The sequence below is a fragment of the Triplophysa rosa genome, linkage group LG12 (assembly GCF_024868665.1).
Source record: "Triplophysa rosa linkage group LG12, Trosa_1v2, whole genome shotgun sequence".
Classification (NCBI taxonomy): Eukaryota; Metazoa; Chordata; class Actinopteri; order Cypriniformes; family Nemacheilidae; genus Triplophysa; species Triplophysa rosa.
The window spans coordinates 14,020,492-14,039,198 of record NC_079901.1 but is presented as its reverse complement, the minus strand read 5'-3'; the positions used below and the strand labels follow the sequence as shown (position 1 = coordinate 14,039,198).

Below are 18,707 nucleotides of genomic sequence, written 5' to 3'. Positions count from 1 at the left end.
ACAATCCACGCAGATTTTGGTATCTCACAGAAATTGAGATAAACTGGGGTCATGCAGAAAGCTAAAGGAAATAAATAAATAATGGACAGCAGAACGTATGATGAAAAACTTTTTTTAATCAGGGTTTGGTTTAGTGATGTTTTATCACCCTCTTGTTTTTCCTAAATCCATCATTTTTTCTTGACCTTTTCTCACAGAACTTAAAGCTTTTTATAGGCTTTGCAGGAATCTTAGAAAGTCACGTAAAAAAACAAGTTTGTTTCCAAAATTATACCCAAGGGGTTGCCAGACAAAAATAATTGTTTCAAATAACAAATATGGAACACAGTGGGCACATCAATATGTTGTTTCAAAAGACCATGTGACAGCACCTTTGAACAAAGCATAGTCAGTTTTATAATGGACTGCAGATGCACATGTGGATTCTCTATGTATCCATGCCCAGATTTGTGAGTTTAAAAAATACTATCGTATACACTTGAGATGTTTTGGATTTGATTATATATTTAAATATAGCATCCCCACATGTATGAGATCAGACATGCTTTTAAGTTCATCATCAGATTGGAACTATTTTAGTCTTTAGTCCTAAATTGCATGTTGCCCCACTGATGGATAGTGTCTTCATTCAGCGGCTCCGGATAGTGCCTTCAAGCATTAGACAGCTGGACTCCAGACCGGGTCTTCTTTACTCTTTGATAGCATCTTTATCTGCCATTACAGCTTTTGTAGGTGATGAACCGAAGATCAGATTTAGGTCCAACAACACTGAAACATTTTCAAGGAGTCTGGCTCTGATGATCATGCGAGCTTTCATGGTTTTCATCATTGTCATCAGGCAAAACCGTACAGAAGAAGATGCAGTTTTGGGTTAGTCCGGTCCAGAAACACACACACATGGGAGGCATTTCAGGATAAATTTAGAACATGTAAAACCCATGGACTGAAAGAAGATTTATGATCTTTAAAGCTCATTCACCATGTCTCCTAAGATATGCTTGCACAGTAATTTAATATTTTGTATACACAATACTGATTTATACATTATGGGCCAGGTTTATATAGGCTACTCTAAACTGAGACTGTCTTGGTGAGTGTTTAAGATAATGAAGACTAGTTTTTTGTATAAAAAACGAACCCTCTCTCTTTCTCTCAACAGGTAGTGGTCTAGCTTTTGTTGAAAGCAGTAACTTTGTATTAGCACCTATTGTATTATTGCTCCTGTATGACATATCGCTTATTGCTCCCTGAACTCTCTGTAAGTCGCTTTGGATAAAAGAGTCTGCTAAATGACTAAATGTAAATGTATAATTGTTCAGGTGTTTTTAAATAAATGGAACCAATATCCTACACATGTAGACATGTTTAAGTCTCATTATTTATGTAAGAAATGAAGACATTCAATGCCACTTGTATTTAGTTACACTGTCCTGGGCGAGTATCCATTTCTGGATCTCTGGCGCCCCCTTCTGTTTTTTCAATTGAATTCATTTTTATAATTTTGTAAAAATTGTACAAAATTGTACAATTTTTGTGTGTACGTGTGGTCACCACTTGCTGTGCGTGTGTTCACTACTCTCTGGATGGGTTAAATGCAGAGGTCACATTTCGGTTATGGGTCACCATATCTGACTAACAGGTCACTTTCACTATCATTTCTAAAATAAAGCATATTGAAGAATAGACCATCATAAATCAGGCCTAAAATATAAAAATAACACACTTTTAAATATAGATATGACAGTTTATAAATGTAAGTCATTTATTACTTTGTTAAGTAAAGTAATTTATTGCTGTCAGTAATTCTTTCTCCTTTATATAACAAACACACCTATTAATACATACAGATGTAACACAGTGTGTAAAAGAACAAATGGCTCTATGCTGTTTGTTTTGGGTGGAAAGCATAGGTAATGCTCTAAGCAAGTGTCTTCACATTAACATTTCTTATAGTATTACTTTCTATGAAAGTATCAAAGGGAAATAGAGTTTATTGCAATACATTACAAACTGTTTTTGTGTAGTTATTTGATAAAAATTAAATAGAAAAACAATTGTACGCTGCTCGTAGCTTGTCACAACTGAATAAAAAAAGAAAATTTTAATTAAATTATAATTAAAGAAAAAAAGAATTGATCATTTAGAAAATGTTTCTGATCGTGGCTTCTAGAGCTAAATTTTTTTTGGGTAAAAATTGAATTGACTACATACGGGGTTTGTGACGGGGAGAAAACTAGATCATGTTGCCATTCAGTTTGGTCCACTCAAAAATGTCCTGTTCGCACACAATGTCCGAATTGATTAGCAGGTAGCGATCTCCAACACAGAAGTGTTTCTGACAGGCGGCACATTTGAAGCATTCAAGGTGGTATACTTTGTCACGGACACGCATTGTCATTTCAAAGGCCCGGATCCTCTTTTCACAAGAAGCACAGAGCCCATCCTGACCAAATAGCCTGCAGAAAAAATTACATTGACTGCAAATGCTATCATATCTGTGTAGGCCCATACCTATTTCAAAATATAAAGTTTAATAACAAAGAAAAGCTGCATTATGCAAATATTGTCAGACTCAAAAACACATCCATACCCTTAAGAGACAAATAAATATCTGACAAGAAAACCACATATTTTTCCAAATTTACCTGAGGTAGTCCCTTCTACACAGCTTCCTGCCAAGTTTGTAGTAAAGCCTGCGGCCCACCTCCCCCAAGCGGCAGCCGCAGAGGTCACAGCTTAGGCAATCCTCATGCCAATACTGTTCGATAGCCTTAAGGAAGAAACGGTCCCCGATGCTCTGCTGACACCCGCCGCACGTTAGGAGTGAGGGTGGCATCTGAAGCACCTCATCAACGGGTTCCCTGTAATTGAACACTCCATTAAAAAAGCTACACCTGAATGTAAACGTTCTTTGTTGGGCTGTTTGGTGTCATGAAGAACCAATAAAGAAATAAAAATAGTTCTACAGACTATAAAAATGTTTTTTAAGAAACGATTAAGGGAACCACACATTTTTCTTCTATGGAACACTTTAAGAATGTACCATTTTGAACGCCAGATGGCACCATCACATGTTTGAAAAGCAACAGAAACTCTGTCAGATATGTAATCCATACAAGTACACATTTTCTGTATGTATATTGGTCCTAACCGCTTCCTCTAGCGCTTAAAACCGTTTGCTGTAGCTGCAATAACTGCTTTTACCCCAGGGGAGAAAAGAAGCGTTAAAGTGCGCTAGGCAAATGAGCACTGCTCCGGGCCACTGCACCCTCGGTTAATAAGAGTTAACCTACTTTAAATTATAGGCTCTTGTCAACCAGCTAAAACTCATTTGATTAAAAAGCTATTAGTTATGGACTCACTGTGTATTGGTGCTGGAAAAGCTAGACTGCTTATTGATACTTCTAGACTTACTAGAAAATGATTGCGCATATGTTAGAATAAGCTAAACACAACGCAGCACACGTTTTATGGTTGTCTAAATATTACAATTAAGCAAAAGCAATAATAGTAAACACACATTAATAGGTATAACAGATTTGGGGGTTATACTTACTCGTTAGCCTCCAAGGTCTTTCTCTCTATTGTAGATGCCATGTGTTAAATGAATGCTTCAGGAATTGTCCAGAACATATGCGCACTTGAAAAACAGGTATGTCCTATACACTCGACGTCAGTAAGACCATTAATGTCCCAAAAATGAGAAACTGTACAAAAACGGTTCAAGCGTGCGCATAAAATGCACCTGCCTTGCTGCCTTTGAGCGCACTAGAGAGGAGAGCAACCTATATAAGACATAATTTACGCCAAATTCCAAAGCATTCCTATCATCCAATTGAATCCAAAAATAATGTCCAGAATTAATGTGTCTTCGTTCACCCAGATCCCACGCATTCAGTCCTCATGCTATATGTTATTTCTAAATAAAGAAGTGCCGACAGGCAGATGTCCCTGCACATGCACGTTGTCTAATGACACCATGGATGTAGAATTGACATCAAGCGTGCGCGTATCCTCTGCGATGCGTACTGCGCGCTGTCCCGTGAGGCTGCTGTCTTTGGTCCCGTTATTGTAGGGCAGCAGGTATTTTTAAATGGCCCTGCCCCCTCAGTTTCTGCTTTCTTTTCCGACTTCCTGCTTACGACCGCTCGACAATGAGAGGAAATAGCGCTCCTAGATGCCGCTGCTCGCCAGTCAATTATAACCCCCCCGGACTCGTGACTCCAGGGGTCACGAGCTCACGACAAGCTCACGACAGCCTCTTTATTTATGAAATACCAGAGGTCCAAATAATGAGACCAAACTGTCCAAACAATAAACATAGTTTGAAACAACTCTGCAATTCTAATAATTAATTTTATTTATTTTCATCATAATTCAGTATGAAGGCATTGAAAACATACATACTAATATATAACATAATTAAACAGTGTAAATATTTTCTGAGCGCGTGTAGTTTTATTTTAAATGCGCTAACCAAGTGTTATTAGAAGACTTACAGTAGATCTGATGTGAATGAAAATATGTGCCTGTTTTTGCAGAATCCTTTATTCATTCACAATTCCTCTACGTCATCACTTATAGGCACTTTACATTTCTCCCTGCATAGATGTACATATATCTGTAAATGTTTTTATTTTAAATTTCATGTCTTAATTTGATAGGCCTATTTAACTCTTTATTTGTTTTTTATATTGTTGTATTTGGATCTGTGCTAAATGCTTCAATTCTCAAAGAAAGAATATATCATCTTACTACACTGAATGTGAATGTTGATTTCTTGTAACTATGATTCATCGTGTTCGCCACACCACATCACAGCTGACACAGCAAAACTAAACTATGTAAAAGTCATCGTCATTTGAAAAAACACACACATCACATTTGCTGTTGTCACGAAGCTAGGACAGCAAATGGCTCCTTTAAAGGGGTCATATGGCGCGAATACGTGTTTTTCTATGTCTTTGGTATGTTAAAAGTTTACCATGCATGTATTAGACACGTAAAATTGCACAAATTAAAGTGTCGGAACAAAAGATGCATTCTATCTAAAAGCGAATGCTCACCCAGACCTGTTTGAAACGCCTCGTGTAACCACACCCCCACAAATCTACATCAGTTCGTGGTATGATTTGACTAAGACCGTCCAAATGTATACACAAGTAAGGTGGGCGTACCTGTCAGAACAATTGCTTTGGAACCTGATGTTCCAAATATGGTAAGAGGCGTTACATTTCCAGCACACGCTTGCAGTATTCGACCAATCACTACGCACTGGTTAACTGGCCAATCATAGCACACCTCGCTTTTCAGAGCGATGAGCTTTGTAAAAAATCTGCGCATTTCAGAGAGGCGGGGCAAAGAGGAGATACAAACATGCACGGTGAGTGGAAAACACAGCGTTTTTTAACCTTAAATCGTGTATACACATTGCATTACATCTAAAACAAATGATAATATTCGTTTTAGCCGTGTCATATGACCCCTTTAAACCGTTTACTATTGATATATATCCTCACACCCATTTCTGCTTGATGTCGTTGGGAGAAACTCCTCTTATCTCCTACCAGAGGTGCTCGGGTAGATTCGGCTACAGTGCTGGGCCAGGAGATAAAACACCCGGCATAAAACTGCTCCAGCGACACTGATGGCCCAAAAAGCATGGCAATGATAGCCATCCAAAGCAGAGGCAGTTTCAGAGCCGTATGTTGGCTGTATTTACACCAATCTGTCCCTAAGGCATAATAACCATGTGAGGTCAATGATTACCCTCGGCTGGGATTTCTGATCCCCAATTGGAACAATTCATAACAAATATAAGAGGCAATGTAAATATGAATGTACAACATTTTGGCGCCCCTGATCTGTGGCAAATCGAGGGAGTGTTTGAAACTTGTGCTTTCCAAATATGAGTAACTATCGTCTTTAAGTGCTTGTTCCTTTACTAAGACTTTAGGGCTACGTATCCAAGGTGTTAGCATAGATAAAACATTTAGTTTGTGTGTTTCAACAGTTTGCTTCTCAATAACTGCGTGTGCAATGCGTCCACCATTTCCTGTGGATTGGACACAGCAAACCCAAAGGATGTACAGGAAATGAACACAGATGAACCTTGGCAGGGGGTGGTATGAGCCATGCTGACTTCCTACTCGTTTCACTTGATCACCCTGCTGGACTCTGATTGGTTGGATAACTCCAGATGGCCCCCCCTTGATAGGAGCATGGCTTTTCAGACAGTGTCTCGGAAACCACTGACTGTCAACTCATCTACTTGGCAGGAAAGCCTTAGCTCAGGGTATATTTCCTTCAGAAAGGTTTAGGGATATAGTAAGTGTTACAACATGACTTGTTACATCTCTGCATTATAGAATTGTAGGGGTTATATGTGCATCATAAATGTTTGCAGAAACATGCTTTGAAAATTTGAGAGCCACTGTTAAACAATGCAGAATGTCTTGGGAATTTACCTGCTGTAACTAGCAACACCAAACTCATATACCAGTATTCTGTAGCTGTGCAGTAAGAAATCACTGTGATACATACACAAGCTGAAGGGATATTTCACCCAAAAAAGTGAAAATGCTGTCATCATTTACTCACCATCTTGTACGACTTTCTTTCGCAGAACACAAAAGAAGATATTTTGAAGAAAATTGGTAACCGAACAACGTCGGCACTCCTTTGTATGGACACAAAACTAATGCAAGTGAATGGGTGCCAGTCAACAGCATTCTTCAAAAGATCTTCATTGGTGTTCTACAGAAGAAAGAAAGTTATATGGTTTGAAATGACAAGAGGGCTAGTAAATGATGACAGAATTTTTCATTTTTGGTGAATTATCACATATTATTATTATGTATTGTGCATTATTATGCAAGTGTAAAATATGCATTGCCATCAATAGCCTTGCTATTTACTAAACAATGCTCAGTTAATTTGCTTAAAATACATGACAGAGATGTTAAAAGAATAGTTCACAAAAAAGTAATTATGCTATCATCTGTCAAAAATAAAAATTCTCTCAAAACCTGTATATGTTTTGTGTCCATACATTGTAAGTCCATCGGGCCAATGTTATTTGGTTATCAACGTTCTTCAAAATATTTTCTTTTGTGTTCTGTAGATGCAAGAAATTCACACAGGTTTGAAATGACATGAGGGTGAGTAAATAATGAAAGATTGTTCACTTTACAGTGAACTATCACTTTAAAGCAGGGGTCTTCAACGTTTTTCGGGGCAAGGACCCCTTAGATGAGAGATGCATGGAGCAGGGACCAATGTGTAAAGGGAGCTATTTAAATAGAAACAACCCTATTGTCACAGCAATATTATGTTAAGACATTACATTAGCACTATTATGTTATTGTTGCACATAGGCTAATACTTTTCTGTGTATTATTTTTGTTTTTAATATACATTGCTTGATTATTTTAAGGGATTTGCAGCATCATACATTTTCATTTTACTGTGACATGGACAATTAAACATTTATTTGAACCTTAGTTTTTATTAAGGCTTCAATGAGATGACTGACCCTGGTTAATGGCACAAAGACTATTCTAGTGGAGGTAGGGGTTGTCTCTGGATGCGAAAGAAATTAGTGCAGATTTTATGCATTCTGTTGTAAAACCAGGACGTTTTATTAAGTGTCATTCTTTTTTTCTTCCGCTTCTCTGTGTGTTGCAGAACACACAGCTATTTTATAATTCTGAGCTCGTTGTATTTCTCGTGGATCAGCATTGTTACACGAAAATCAACACAAGTTTTTTTCTGCAGAGCATCTCAGACTAAGGAGAGCAACATGATGCAACGAGTCCGCGTTATTTTCGGGGCAACTTGTTTGACGTGCACCATCAGTACTACACGGTTTCATTCATTTTAAACAGTAAACTGTAATTAGCGGACCCCTTGCAGTACCGCGGACCCCCGGTTGAAGACCCCTGCTTTAAAGGCTTAAGAGCTAATATTTATAATCCAGCTGTAAATGATTAATACTTATTAAATTAAGTTAATAATCTTACTTGATGTTTGGGATGTGTTTTGTTTGTGGTTCAGGTTTTCTTTTGGCATACTGTACAGAAGTGATCCATCACAAGCTGAGTAATCGCAGTAAGGCCTATTTCCTGTAAGGAGAGGGCCTGGACGTGTTGTTGACTCTCTGATATCATATGCTCTGTAACAGCAATAGCCAGGCTACTGCTTCTTGCTTAATCTCTGATTTAAAGGGATAGTTCACCCCAAAATGAAAATTCTGTCATCAATTACTTACCCTCTTGTCATTTCAAACCTGTATGTCTTTCTTTCTTCTGCAGAACACAAAAGAAGCTATTTTGAAAAGAAGAAAGAAAGACATACAGGCAGAAGAAAGAAAGACATACAGGTTTGAAATGACAAGAGGGTGAGTAAATGATGACAGAATTATCTTTTGTGGGTGAACTATCACTTTAACTGCCATTGGCTCCTTTCTATGAAGTTTGTTTGGGCTGAGTCAAAACAATGTTGTGTGTGACGTCAGGTGATCATTGGCGTTTCTACATTCCATATGTGACAATGATATAGATGTTGAAGGACTTTAGTCAAGTGCCCCTATACTAACTTACTGAAGAGAACAGAGAGCGGAAGTTGAGTCATTGTTGAAAGGGAGCTTCAATATCCCATGGGATATTTCTCTAATCAGTATTATTCCTGACCAAAACACCCTTTCAATAGAACAGTGCTATCAGAGAGCAGAGCAACCATGTTAACTGCTTCCTGAATTTGCCAAACAAAATCTCACGCCACTACATTCACATTATCCATGAACGGTTTGCTACATAAATATGCAATGAAACCTATTCTTATTTAGAGATATATATTTGTAGGAAATGAATGCTAAAAAGATAACCAACAGGAAAATTGAATCTCATTTGCATAAATGAATAGCTTCTAAAGGCAGTTACACAATGTGAAAAAATACCCAATACATACTGTATAAAGTGTTGTCCTAATGCAACTGTGGGTGGACTGAAATTTGAAACTGGCTGAGGTTTTAATCGTCATCTCATTGCTGCCATCTGCCGACCGATTGTGTGCTGTGCAGGTGCAAGTTTTTTTACTGAAGTCGTTTTAATAGGATATACCTTGCACCAGTTCACAAATATTTTATTACAGCAATGATGTGACAACAGTATAACGTAAAGGATGTGTGTATAAAGATTTTCTTTACAGATAAACTGTCAAGAAACAATAACACGTTATGCTTTTAACGCATGATGCCAAGTCGTGGATGGGGAAAACGACACATTTCTAGATAGCCTTTTACCCCAGTAGGCAAAATATGCCCGGAAAAATCATCAAACACATCACACAATATTCATGTTTATTTTCCTTTTGTACGTTGGCCGTAGTAATATTCGTAATATATGTATGAAGTCAGCCAGTTTTCGCTCGCGTTCAGTTACAAACAAAATGGCATGACTTTGCCTGCTTATTAACGTAATAAAATGTATCAATAATTCCACCAAACTGAAAGCTCTTTCATTATTATCAAAGCTCTAGTAAATATTTAGTGGTAAATTGCTCGGGCATGCTACTATTCCTCATAAAAGATGTAAATAAACGTCACTTGATTACAGGCACAATCTTGGGCATCTATTAACGGGTCCCTTCATCATTATAAACCTTTTCCTCTCCGTTCAGTCGTTCTCAGTTGTCGGTGAGGCCGGCGGGGCGGATCCCAAGTTAAATCGGAAGAGAAATCAAAAGGCAAACAAATCAACCCTTCGGCTTATTTACTTCTGACTATTGCTGTTCTCCCTTGTGGATATATTGCTCAAAAAGGTGAGAACGTAGTCGATCTTCCATGAAATGGACGTTTCTGATGGGAAATGCGCATAGTTGGTTGCTATGACAATGTGATGGTATTTGTAGTCCTGGCATTTGTGAAATAATTTTCTTGTGGACTGGAAATACAAGGATGGAAATCTGCCATCATTAATTTATACAAATAAACTATAACTGATTTTGCCAACCAGCACTTTGTCAAATTTGAACGAGATTGTTGATGAGAACTTGGATCTGGTTTCTTGCCTATTTTAAACTCAAATTGTCTATATTATATTTGAATTCCTCGTTGATCACAGCATTGATCGTGACGCCGGCGGTATCCTAAATTACATCCCACATGTTGTGATGAGTGAGAATGAAGATAATCTAACTATGATAAAGACTGGTTGTTCTACTTTAAAGCACTTTCCATTTGACCCTTTTAATTTAACGTAATATGCTTGGGTGTGTTTACCACAAATAACACTGTTATTCAAATCATAAAACCAGAAATCTTGTCACATTTTTAACGTAACGTTAGGCCATTGTCTTTGTGTGACAACAAAGCAGCCCCAGTTTAGTCAAAGACAACTCCATGAATGGACACTTAAGTACAGGTTTACGAAATACGTTTAATAATACAAAAACCTACTTGCCCATTATCAGATGCCCTCGGCAACAAATGGCACCAGGACTCTGAAGTCTGCCAGCCCAGACTTGGGATCTGCTCCCGGATCAATGAACCAAAACACAGCCAGCAACCAGTCAGAGGCCATGAAGCAGTTGCTGGTGGTTCTTGAAAAGAAAGTGCGCAATATGGAGAAGAAAAAGGTACTGATGTCTTTACTTTCTTCACTTATTGTGTTTAATAACCAAACGTGCGAAACTATAATCATTTATTCTAAAAACATGTCATGTTTTAGAATGACAGACTGGACTTCCCTGAATACCTCACTTTATGTGACCAAATTAATAATTCCAATTAATAAATGCGGGTTTTCATATTAACAGTCGTGAATTGTCAAAAATGTATATGTAAAAGTAGAGTTGATCATACACATCTTAAGTGTATATCTTGCTCTGCGAGCCTTCATCACAGAGCAAATCCTTCTAGAAAGGTCCATTAAACGTCCAACGGTAATTTACTGGGATTTTTAACCACGACGTTTCGTGTAAACGACCTTTTAAAATGTTTAAATGTAACTCGTTTACAAGTTAAAATAGTTAGGTCATTGTCACTGTATTTTCTTTTGTATCCTCACCCGCAGACGCTAACCGGTTAGCATCCACATTCTCCGCACACGCTACCCGGTTAACTTGAGTTTATACCGATTCCAATGTCTTTTTGTATAGTTATCGCCATTTTACATGTTTAATAACTCAAATTACGACACCGTATGAAAACCAATATGTTTCGTCACGCTTTTGTCCTGTTGTTCAGAATCACGATGTGCCTCACACGCACATGGAGATAAAGCTAATATGGCGACCTGAAACTGGTTCTGCGTGCAAAAAAATGGGGAAAACTGTCGACGCGAATGTGCATGTAGATGGCTTGTTTCTGTTTGGGAACCTCAGCGAGGATTTCTCATGACCGTCTTGGCGTGGTTTTGTGGAGATAAATGGGTCACAGACAGCTGTGTCCTCATGATTCTTAATAAGCGCCTTTAGGGACTCTGTGAGGTTTCTGGGCTTTACATTAGAGACTTTTAGTGGATCACGTTGACCGGTTTATTAATTAATTCACTTGTTTTATAGGGAAAACGTAAACCGTTTATTTCTTTGGATGTTTGGTCGTGGAAACTACACGTATTAGTTGGCAGTGTTACAGTACAGAAATGAGATGATCCCTTCAATTCAACCACAAACTGTAGCTTTCTGTAACAAGTTTTCTGCCTTTTAGACTTTTTTATGTTATTTAGAAAATTACATTCATAATTGCATATGAATCCCTTATGTATCCTCAATTTTTGTATTCTCATATGAGGGGTATAATATTACAATCATGTTAATTTCAGATTATTATTTTCTTTCTACAGGGCAAGCTTGATGATTACCATGCCAGGAACATCAAAGGAGAACGTCTCAACCAGGACCAGCTGGTGGGTAAACCTTTTTTCTTGTTTCTCTGTTGTGTATTTTTTTAATTTTTTATATAAAATCTGTTTTTGAATCGATTTAGGAAGCACTGACTAAGTACCAGGAAGTAACTCATAATCTGGAGTTTGCACGGGAGCTGCACAAAAGCTTTTTGGCTTTGGGTCAAGAAGTGAGTACATTTTGATTTGCTTTTCTGTAGCCTAAAGGCACCATAGTTTTACTTGGTGTTAAGAACATGTGTAGATCTCACGCTAAAATGTTCTGAAATTCCGTGTTCAAGTGTGTTTATGAAACTGAGGTGCACGTTGTCTCAGTTTGGATGTTACTATGGATTTGAATATTTGTCAGATCCAGAAGACAGTTAAGAAAACGGCACGCCGTGAGCAGCTGCTGCGAGAAGAGCTTGAGCAGAAAAGGCTGAAAAGGGTTCTGGAGCTGCAGTTTCTCCTTGACCGACTTGGGGATGAAAATGTGCGGCAGGAGCTGTTGCAAGGAGCTGGAGGTCCCCCGGTCCTTATTGAGGTTGACCTTACGGCTTTGGATGAGTTTTACAAGCTTGTGGGACCTGAACGTGACCAAAACATCAGGTCAAGTGATGTCCATTGTTTTCATGTGTAATTTTACAGATTGCTGAGTTTTAGTTGTAACTAAGAATAATTGAAAGAAGAGTTTTAAGTTTTGTGCTTTCAGAATTTATTTGACATTTATTTGGATTTTCTTTCAGATTTATTACAAATTTGCCTTTGTGTTTTTGATCATTAAATACCGGTGCGCAAAATTTCTGTTGTTTGTACCTCTTATTCAGGTAGGTTATGTATTCATAATTATATGCTCTGTTATCTCACACAGGTTGACTGACCAGTATCAAGGAGCATCTCAGCACTTATGGGACCTCTTGGAGGGGAAGGACAAGCCTGTAGCAGGAACAACATGTATGTCAAACCCAGTTTTATTGTCTTTGGATTCTGACACGTCCTGATAACAACTATCTATAAAGAATGTTTAAAGTTGTAGATATGTTTCTGGATTAAATTGTTTGCATGGTTTCAGACATATTTTAAGACTCGAAGAAGTCGGCTTGTGGGTGTTAAAATGATGTAGTTGTTCAGTTTTTATTTTTGAATCTTCCATCTGATCCAATGACTTGTCAGCTTAGTGCATGTCAAAACAGTGAGGTTTGTATTTGCAATTGCAAGCAAACAATATGTCATGCTTTGAAATGTTTAACATCCATTCTGGAAAGCTCCAAAAAACACTGATGTGGACTTGGGAAACCTGTGAGGGGTATATGATATAAGTAAAGGGGGCAGTAAACTGTGCTTGCTCTCCGCATTAATGAATGAGGCATTTATGTATGTACGCTTTATTGTATATTGCTGTATACCCAAAGCGCTTTTACAATCATGAGGTTTATTTTTTACAATCAATCCTCAAACCACCACCAGTGTGCAGCAGCCACAGTACAACGGCGCCAGTGCGCTCACCAGCTATAGGTGGAGAGGAGAGCGATATAGAGCCAATTCAGAGGGTGGGGATTATTAGGAGGCCATGTTTGACAAGTGCTAGTGGAGGGAATCTGTCCAGGACACCCCTACTCTTTTACGAGTGCCATGGGATCTTAAATGACCACATGGAGTCAGGACCTCGGTTTAACGTCTCATCCGAAAGATGGTGCTTTTTACAGTATAGTGTCACAGGGTGAGCACCCCCTTCTGGTCTCACTAATACCTCTTCCAGCAGCCACTTTGCTTTCCCAGGAGGTCTCCCATCCAGGTACTGACCATGCTCAGCCCTGCTTAGCTTCAGTAAGCAAACAGTCTTGGGCTACAGGGTGATATGGCTGCAGTTAGTGTAATGCAGCTGGAGGTGGCCAGCTCTCCAGAAATAATGGCAGATTAATACAGGAAAATACAGAAGGCGCAAATCTTCATTTAGATATGTCTTTTGAATTGATATAATTTGGCAGAATAACCTACATGTAATCTCTCTGGCTCCAATGTTAGCTGAGTGATATTGCTGATCTTTTAAACCTTTTAATGTCACTCAAGATATTAAGATTGTATAATTAATATTATACACTCATATAATACTGAATAACTGCAGAATACCTACAGTTATACAAACAGTGTTTATGAATGGTGAATATGCAATATATTGCTTGGCCATCCCTTAGATGGCTTGCAGCTTCTAGTGTTTTCCCCTGTGCAATTTAAGGTCATGTGGCTCATGGCATTTAAATATCATCCACTGGCTATGCACTAGCTGGACAGATTATATGTTGAATGCTATGCAATTTCAAAGTTTAAACTTTTTGGTCCCGTAAGCATTCTCTGAATCCATAACCTTCAAAAAGATGTTATTGGAAAAAACGTATTAATGAAACGGTCATGATAAAGTCTAATTGATTTGTTCTATCTCAGATAAAGCACTGAATGAGACATTGGAGCGAGTTTTGCAGAGCGGTTCCTTGGACAGAGTGCAGTCTCATCAGAATGGAGTTTGTGCAGAGGAGGAAGAGCAGTCGACTGCAGTCGAGGTGCCTGAAGTCGAGGAGCACCCTGCAGACAAGGGTACAATTCATATCCTCTCGCATCATGTTACACAATCAGCTTACTCTGCATCATTTTGAAACCACTGCAATCCAGGGTGATTTTTCTGAGAAAGTGACCTTGTATGTTGTCTTGCAGAGGGTGTAATGCCAGAAGAGTATACAGAACCCATTCCTATTGAGCCAACAGAGGTGAGACATGTTCACTTTCCTAATCTGTTTCTTCTCTTGATCATTTCTTGATTGCTTATGATTATATTTTTGTTCTCTTCAGTTTGTAAATAGGCAGTTAATTTCAGAGACCACATACAGTAGTGGAGACAAGGAGCAAGTAGAGGAATGGAGTGCAGAAACTCAGGCAAGCTGCTTTAGAAATTCCTTGGCCACTTGTGGAACTGATTTATGACATTTTTGGTGTGTAACTGGTTGTTTCAACAGCATTGATCAGTATGTTGGCCATGTTACAGGTTGTAAACTCCATGCAGCAGCCAGTGCAAGCTGCTCCCACTCCTGTTGTCCCAGAGCCCCATCCGTTGACCACGGTGAACCCCACGTCCCCGTCTGACCCTGTGATAAGGAAACAGGTGGTTCAGGATCTCATGGCCCAAATGCAGGGACCATACAACTTCATCCAGGTGAGGTTGTTTTTGCCAGCTGGTTTTATTTAGCATATGTCTGGGTGTGTATTTTAAATTCCCTGTATTTCTCAATCCCAGGATTCTATGCTGGAGTTTGATGGGCAGGCCCTCGATCCAGCTATTGTATTGGCACAGCCCATGAAGCCGGCCCCAAGTATGGACTTGCCTCCAATGTTGTGTCAACCAGGCAAGTTCCTAATTCTAACATGGAAGTGCTATTATGGGTTAAGCGTTCTAAAAATGTGTCCTAACGCACTGGACTGTTTTTAACAGCTCACCCAGACTCCCGTCTCGCACAGCCGCCAGCTGTTGCCATTCAACCCGAACCTACACAAGTAAGTGTAGCCAAGTTTTCCTGGATAAAAATATCACAATACCACAGACCTTTCAATGAAAGTATTTTTTTATGTCAGTTGTTTTCAAATATTTATATTCTTTAGATCCCCATGGTCTCTCCATCACCAGAAACCTTCTCCACACAGCCCTCACTGTACCAGTCCTCCCACACAATTGATCCTCAACAGCAAACAGACTCTATTGATCCGATTCTGGTGAGCCATCAACCATTCTAGAACTTACTGTGAATTTCAAAAAGTGGTAGCTGGTAGTGTTGTCCTGTTTGGGATGTTAGTATTGACTTTAAAAATGTAATTAAACTTGACACTTTGCACTTTTATTTTGGCCTGAGCATTGTTTTAAGAAGTCATAACTTTCTTAGCCCTTTCCTCGGTTTTGAATTCTGTCCACTGATGCAGCGGCAGCTGAAGAATACAATGATATAAATTGTTCTGTGTAGCGGTTTTAGCTAACGTTATTATATTGATGAGCAAAGTTAACCAAATATGGTTCTCCACCAGATCTTTCAAGATCACATCCATGAAATAAGTTATTTAAAACATCAATTTCAGTCAAGGAATTCGTTTAGCTCAAAGGAAAATACGTATAATAATCGTGATCAAATATACATATTTTATGGTCTCTGATTAGTAATATAAAGCATAACAATACTTGTATGCATTGTGCAGTCTCCGAAGAGACGCCACGAAACAAGTTTTAGCGCAGAAGAGAAGAGAGGAAGAGACAAGAGGCGTTTTCAGAGCAGGCTTGATATTTAACCTCATGAGAGGGCATGCCCACCTGAGTTTGAATCGACCAATCAGAGTTGAGCAGGGAAGAGGTTCTTTGTCCACTCAACAGCTAATTTGCATCTTTACGAGATATCATTCCAATTATAACATAATGAAAAGAAAGTGTTCTATGGTCACACAATGTATATAAACAAGGAGGAATTGTAAAGACAAACATTTATATATGAAGGTTTGAAGTGCAACAAGACATGATTCATTCGGCGGTACGAATACAAACAAAGCCTGAATTAACTTGCCTATTTAACAATTACAGATTATTTAATAATCAGAATCAGAAAGAGCTTTATTGCCAAGTATGTTTGCACATACAAGGAATTTGTTTTGGTGACAGGAGCATCCAGAACACAGAAACTGCAACAACAGTACACAGAGACCATAACATAATAGAATACAGTACACAATGTTTTAAATAAGGGCCTATGGGTATATAAAATTAAGAAATACAATACAATAAACATAAGATAAATATATAGAGAGTGTAAAGCTATGTATGTATGTAAATATGTACAAGTAAAAAATAAGAATAGACTATTGTAGTACAAGGTATGTGCTATATACAGGAGAATGAATGAAATGAAAATGGCAAGAGCGACAACATATCTAAATATCTAGGTTATATATTTATAGAAAAGGACAATTGAATCACAAGTTCCTATTTGTCAGAAGTTTCTCTGGTTAGCCTCATTTGTTAAGTTTCACATGAGACAGAGAGACTTCTTCCCTCTGCTTTGAAGCTTAGGGGTCGTAAAATATCCCACAGAGAAACAAAAGGGGGTTGATGGCTCTCCTTTCAATGACTCCGACCATTTGGCTTATGCTAAATTCTCTACATCTGTATGTAGGCCTCTATGCCCCTGACAGAGCAGCCATCTCCAGCCTCCCAAACACAAGCGTTCCAGTCCGGCTCCAAACCCCTGCACAGCGGTGGCATCAATGTCAATGCTGCACCATTCCAATCCATGCAGACGGTAATTTGTAGCACTACATTGCATAGTGGTGTTATGCCATAATTACTTTTTACTTATCAATTTGTTCTTTCTGACAGGTGTTCAACCTTAATGCACCCGTCCCGCCAGCTGATGATACAGACTCAATGAAGCAGACCGGGCCGTACCAGAATAGCTACAACCAGGGTTTTAATAGCCAGACGCAGCCCCCTATGGAACAAGCGGACATGCCGCCAGAGCAGCTCCAGTCTGGTGAGAAAATCATTGCAATCCTTTCATCCACTAAATTATGATCCCCTTCCACACACACGCTCCTAAGGTTGTAGTTTGAATAAGCCTATTGTTTTCACAGTGGTCGGTGCCTTTCATTCTCAAGACCAATCGCTGCCCAACTCCACTGGCCACCAGCCAATGTCCCAGCAACCAAGTGGCCAGGGCAACGGGTTCAGCCGGCAGACACAGTCCTTCTATAACAGCAGAGGAATGTCTCGCGGCGGTCCTCGGAACTCACGCGGCGTGATGAACGGCTACAGAGGACCATCCAATGGTTTCAGAGGTACAGAATAACACTATGAAGTATTGTAGCTTCTGTAATTGTCGCTACTGTTTGATTGATTTGGATGATTATTGATGCATGAATTTAATAAGGTTTTCAATTTATTCAAGGGGGATATGACGGTTATCGCCCACCTTTCTCCAACTCTGCAAATTCAGGATATGGTCAACCCCAGTTCAGTACACCACGGGACTACTCTAACAGTAACTACCAGAGGGTAAGACATATGTGCCCTGTATTACATAGAGAATTAGTTTTTCCTTTTTGGTATATTAGGGTCTGTGGGGCTTATAGAGATCAGAGTAACTATTTCAATCAAACCGGTATTGAACCCACAGTAAAAATTCATAAAGGCATGTTTTTCACAACTTTTACTACTAAATAAACACAATTGAATACGCATTTGCATAGTTTTGAATGCTGAAAGTCTGTACTATAAGAATGGCTTCTCCTAATGGGTTCATCTCTCTCTTCACAGGACGGTTACCAACAGAACTATAAACGTGGTGCTGTTCAAGGTTCCCGAGGGGCGCCCCGAGGAAATGCTCCAGCCATGCGATCTTAAGCCTTGTACACTGACCTTGTATCCTGGACCACACTGAACATTCAAAATTGAAAAGTGCATACGTCCTGCCCCCTGCATTGAACAAACAAAGCCTATTCTGAAATGCTGAATTTTAAACGGTTCAAACATTCAGAACACAAGCTGAATACTGAAGATTTTAATGCTACCCTGTGTTTCTAACAGACTCCTGTGAACTTGAAAGACTTGGTTAATTTATTTTTTGTATCAAATAAAACTCTCATACCTACCACAGCTGGTCCAATACTGAGAGTTCTCTTTCTTCTCGGCGGTTTTGTTCACACTAACACATTTGGGTTCTAACATGTTTTCATTTGGTATATTTTAAAGACGTTCTCTGCCCCTCAGTTTGTAAAGTTATTGTTGCCTCGAGTTTCAATAAA

At 38.9% G+C, this 18,707-nt stretch overlaps 2 protein-coding genes across 2 annotated transcripts; one reads left to right on the top strand and one right to left on the bottom strand.

Annotated features, from left to right (window-relative positions):
• Positions 1-1,772: 1,772 nt before the first annotated feature.
• On the bottom strand, positions 1,773-4,085 carry lmo2 (LIM domain only 2 (rhombotin-like 1)). The gene is made up of 3 exons (XM_057347722.1): positions 3,557-4,085; positions 2,646-2,861; positions 1,773-2,456 (listed from the first exon to the last, which is right to left on the bottom strand). The coding sequence occupies exons 1-3, from the start codon at positions 3,595-3,597 to the stop codon at positions 2,234-2,236; spliced, it is 480 nt and encodes a 159-aa protein (XP_057203705.1). The 5' UTR covers positions 3,598-4,085; the 3' UTR covers positions 1,773-2,233.
• Positions 4,086-9,660: 5,575 nt separating this feature from the next.
• On the top strand, positions 9,661-18,558 carry caprin1b (cell cycle associated protein 1b). The gene is made up of 18 exons (XM_057347723.1): positions 9,661-9,819; positions 10,471-10,635; positions 11,844-11,906; positions 11,987-12,073; positions 12,253-12,491; positions 12,754-12,836; positions 14,325-14,474; positions 14,592-14,644; positions 14,727-14,810; positions 14,920-15,087; positions 15,169-15,277; positions 15,364-15,425; positions 15,531-15,641; positions 17,081-17,206; positions 17,284-17,437; positions 17,538-17,741; positions 17,852-17,958; positions 18,220-18,558. Exons 2-18 carry the CDS (start codon positions 10,471-10,473, stop codon positions 18,304-18,306), a joined length of 2,052 nt encoding a protein of 683 aa, XP_057203706.1. The 5' UTR covers positions 9,661-9,819; the 3' UTR covers positions 18,307-18,558.
• The last annotated feature ends 149 nt before the right edge of the window (positions 18,559-18,707 follow it).

What these genes read in the sequence shown, in the direction of transcription:
- lmo2 (XM_057347722.1), bottom strand. Translation starts at nt 3,597, where the DNA reads ATGGCATCTACAATAGAGAGAAAGACCTTGGAGGCTAACGA. An exon ending in AAGACCTTGGAGGCTAACGA is followed by an intron (nt 2,862 to 3,556) that starts GTAAGTATAACC and finishes GTTCAATTACAG; the next exon opens with GGAACCCGTTGATGAGGTGC. An exon ending in TGTAGAAGGGACTACCTCAG is followed by an intron (nt 2,457 to 2,645) that starts GTAAATTTGGAA and finishes TTTTTTCTGCAG; the next exon opens with GCTATTTGGTCAGGATGGGC.
- caprin1b (XM_057347723.1), top strand. Translation starts at nt 10,471, where the DNA reads ATGCCCTCGGCAACAAATGGCACCAGGACTCTGAAGTCTGCCAGCCCA. An exon ending in GGAGCACCCTGCAGACAAGG is followed by an intron (nt 14,475 to 14,591) that starts GTACAATTCATA and finishes GTTGTCTTGCAG; the next exon opens with AGGGTGTAATGCCAGAAGAG. An exon ending in AATGGAGTGCAGAAACTCAG is followed by an intron (nt 14,811 to 14,919) that starts GCAAGCTGCTTT and finishes GCCATGTTACAG; the next exon opens with GTTGTAAACTCCATGCAGCA.